Source organism: Corylus avellana, chromosome ca1 (genome assembly GCF_901000735.1).
Source record: "Corylus avellana chromosome ca1, CavTom2PMs-1.0".
Classification (NCBI taxonomy): Eukaryota; Viridiplantae; Streptophyta; class Magnoliopsida; order Fagales; family Betulaceae; genus Corylus; species Corylus avellana.
In genome coordinates this window covers 22786386-22790324 of record NC_081541.1, presented here as the reverse complement: position 1 = coordinate 22790324, position 3939 = coordinate 22786386, and the positions used below count along the sequence as shown (strand labels likewise).

The window sequence follows — 3939 nt, the reverse complement described above, 5'->3', positions numbered from 1 at the left end:
CAGTTAATGAATAAGATAGCTTTGCGGGACATGAGAATTAGAAAAAAAAAAATGGGGAAAAAGAAAATGGTTAAAAATAGAAGATGACGAAAGAAAGAAGGACACGCATGGGTTTCTCGAAGAAACTCACGACAGGCTTTCCAAAAATGAGTTTTATAGTTACAATAAATTTGACTTAAACCTTCCAAACGCTCACCAAATATAGAGAAGCGTTAAATTTAGCCGAGCAATAAGAAAAGAATAGGAGGCTTCAAAGGCGGTTAGTTTTCTAGAAATAGCCAAATAGGACATAGATTCGTTTCTGTTGGGTTCCTCACGTCTTGATTTCAGTTATATATACACCCCTCCTGCATCACAAATCTCTCACCGAACAAAGCTACCTGTGTTTTGACTTTGATATCCTCAAAACAAAACGTTTCATTGCAGAAACCTCAAAGCAAAACACAGTCCAACCATGGCAGCATTCTCGTCAAAATTGTCTTTGGTTCTGTTCCTCTCTTTTCTCTTCCTGCATGCAGCTTTCGGTATGTATCATTTTATATCCTTCATTTTCATTTTCCAGTTGTTTTGATATTTGAATGATATGTTAATAATTAATATATTTGCGTGCAGCTGCGATTGTATGCGAGGATGTGCCAAAGAATGTCTGTGCGTTTTCGGTCGCGTCTTCGGGGAAAAGGTGTTTGTTGGAGACGTCGGTGGCGGGCGATGGAAGCGTGGAGTACGAGTGCAGGACATCGGAGGTGATGGTTCAGAGGATTTATGAGTACATAGAGAGCGACAAGTGTGTTCAAGCATGTGGGGTTGACAGGAAAATGGTTGGTATTTCATCGGATGCCCTTCTTGAGCATCAATTCACCGCCAAGCTTTGCTCCCCCGCTTGCTACCAGGAGTGCCCCAACATTGTCGACCTGTACTTCAATTTGGCTGCCGGCGAAGGTAGGAATTTTTCCCAACTTTGAAATGGATAAAAAATAATAATAATTATTCTTGTAAATTGGGGGGGAAATCCATTTATCCCAAAAATTTAAATGTATAGAGAAAGATTAATTTATATTCTAACATCCCTTGCCCCCTAATAAATTCTTGCTTCTAAAGATGTAATATATGTATTTTTGTCTTTTCACTTTTTAAAGAGACAAAAATGCTACTCCACTATAACTAACCGAATATTCTCCAGTTCAAATAAAATCGAGAAGATCTTAATCCCATAAAGCAGCCTAACTAGGAACGTGCCTAATTAATGTCCTTAGCTCTCTTGTACCACCCCGCTTTACTTATGAAAACTTGGTGACATATATCTCACTTAATTCAGTGCCTTTAAAAAAAATAAAATTGTTTTTGCTCCTCCTTGAATCAAAGAATTGTTCATTCAACCGATGAAATTCATAAATAAAATTGTTCTCTTATATATATGTTTTCTGATTGTGTGATATATTATATATATATATATATATATATATATATATATGGTATTTTGTAACATGCATGGCATTAATGTATATTTTTGTATCACTTGTTTTGTCACATGCAGGAGTATTTTTGCCAAATCTCTGTGAGAGTCGGCGCAGCAACCCTCACCGTGCCATGAGCGAGCTTTTGAGCTCTGGTGTTGCCTCTGCCCCTGTTTCAGCGGCAACTACTGCCACCGCCGCCGCCCCATATGCCGTGTAAACACGTTGCGTGCGTGGTTTCCTCAGGACCATGTTGGATAGCGATATATAGTGGGAGCGTAGAGTCTGATGAGGATGGTTTCATTGGGCAGCTGTGTTCTGTCTGAGGAAGCAAGCACATGACGGGCACGAGGGTGTCCCCCGAATGTTTGACTTCGATTCCTCCAAATTAATAAATGTAAACCCCTCTCAATATCTCCTTAATTGGCTACCTCCTATTATTATCAATCGGTCATGGGGAACATTAATTATTGACTAGCTTCATAATAATTGCGTCTCAAATTGCCTCTCAATTTTATATTAAATTTCACCTACCCAATGTGGCTCTTTTGTCTTTCACTTGGGTAAGTAAATGAAATAGAAAGGGTCAGTTAATACATTCAAGACGACAAAATTATCCAAATTTTTTTGGGATAAAATTTTTGGACAGTACTGTCGTCCTAGTTGTACTAACTGGACCCTTTTCATTTCTTTTATATTGGAAACGTGTCATGGATCAACACCAAGCATAAACTTTCATTTAGAAATTCTAAATGGCACAACTTTTGAAATTGCATCTCCCGAAATCACATACAACTTTATGCACCTAAAATTCAAACACCTTGTTAGAACAGTTTTCTTCACGATGAGTGCCCGTTCTTTGAGATCTTCAATTCGACGTTATGTGCACTCCAAATTGCTGCAAAAGAATGAAAAAGCGTCAAAGAGTCCGACGGCTTAGATACCGTGGACACTCCGATGCCAAAGTTAGAACCTAAGGAAAAATATGGTGCTTCTGCGCACAATGACTTAATATGCCTAATAATTTCTAATCTGAGAGAGCGTATCTTGTACCTTGTGTAGGGGTCAATTTATAGGCTTGAAGATTGAAGTTAATTTGAACTGGTTTTCCTTGTTTGAATTGGTTTAAGAGTTCAAAGTTGAGATAATCCCAAAAGATTATCTTGTAAACATAATCTTTTACGTAGAGATAATATTGAGCTTCTTCTTGGAATCATAATCATGAATAACCATCTTGTAGAGATAAATAAGATTTCTTTATGATAATATAATCCTAATTGGAATATATTATCTATTGATTAGTTAAATAGCCCTTGCTATTTAATTAATATTTTTATGAGCCTATTCTTGGCCGTTGGGCCCGGAATTTGGTGGGCTTGTAGTGTGAATTTATTCCCAACACACCTAAATGATATCCCGTAAACTAAGTATTCCATTATGCAAACCCAAATACAAGGAGAAATCTTAAATTGAACGAGAGATCCAAAAACCGTAGCGAAATGATAAAAGAAGATTGCAAAGCAATTCGATATGAAACAATGGGATTCAGCATTTTTTTCAAGAAACTCTACGCACATAAGGAGGAGTAATTCTAGAATTCCCTCTTATGTCTCTATTGAGTCTCTTCAAAAATGATGTGGCTACTAAAATCACTATTTGATCAAAATCTAATAATGATAAATTACAAGCCCAATAGTAATTTTAATAGCTACATCATTCTTGGAAGGACTCAAGAAGGATATAAGAGGGACTTATAGCATTACTCCGTAAAGAGAGGGAATGTTCTAGAAATATTCAATGAAGTCAACAAAATCACATAATCCCAAAAACTCAAACAAATACAATCTTCCAAAAAATAAATAAATAAATAGCAAAGAATCCAACAAAGCTTAAGCAAGAGAAACAAATTAAAACTACAACATTATCATTCAAATCTTCCAATAAATCATCAAACTTCATACCCAATAGGATAAATATTCCCTTGGACTGGGAAAACAACTGAAGATTTAAGGAATACCTTGCCTTAGGCCAATCCCCAACCCAAACTGGCTAAGCAAGAGGGAGATCGAAAAGAAATCTTTTAGAGGTAGAAGAAGTAAACCGCCGGATATGGAGGAAAGAGGGAGCATCATCGGTGGAGGATCTATGCATCGGTTGTTGTAATGCCCCCAAAACTTTATTTAAACCATTTTGCTATGGTTACTGGTAATTCCTCCAGTGCAATTAACTAGTAACTAACTCAAGGGATCGCTCATAACAAATCAGAGTAAATTTTTGCGGAAGGGAAAATGGTAAGATTTGAAATTTCTAAAACTACATGGTACACAAGTATTATCAATCATATGCACGGAGCTTCTACCAAAAAGTCATCCTGGTTAAACTTGGTACTTGGAAATATCCACCTAGCACCTTCGACCTAGCGAATATTCCTAATCTCAAAGAAGACTGATAAGTGCTAAAATATACATATTTTAGCCCCTTAATT

The 3939-nt window shown here is 36.7% G+C and overlaps 1 protein-coding gene across 1 annotated transcript; it reads left to right on the top strand.

Moving 5' to 3' along the window:
* The first annotated feature begins 385 nt into the window (after positions 1-385).
* LOC132168048 (uncharacterized) lies at positions 386-1899 on the top strand. The gene is made up of 3 exons (XM_059579116.1): positions 386-524; positions 613-939; positions 1535-1899. The coding sequence occupies exons 1-3, from the start codon at positions 455-457 to the stop codon at positions 1672-1674; spliced, it is 537 nt and encodes a 178-aa protein (XP_059435099.1). The 5' UTR covers positions 386-454; the 3' UTR covers positions 1675-1899.
* Positions 1900-3939: the final 2040 nt, after the last annotated feature.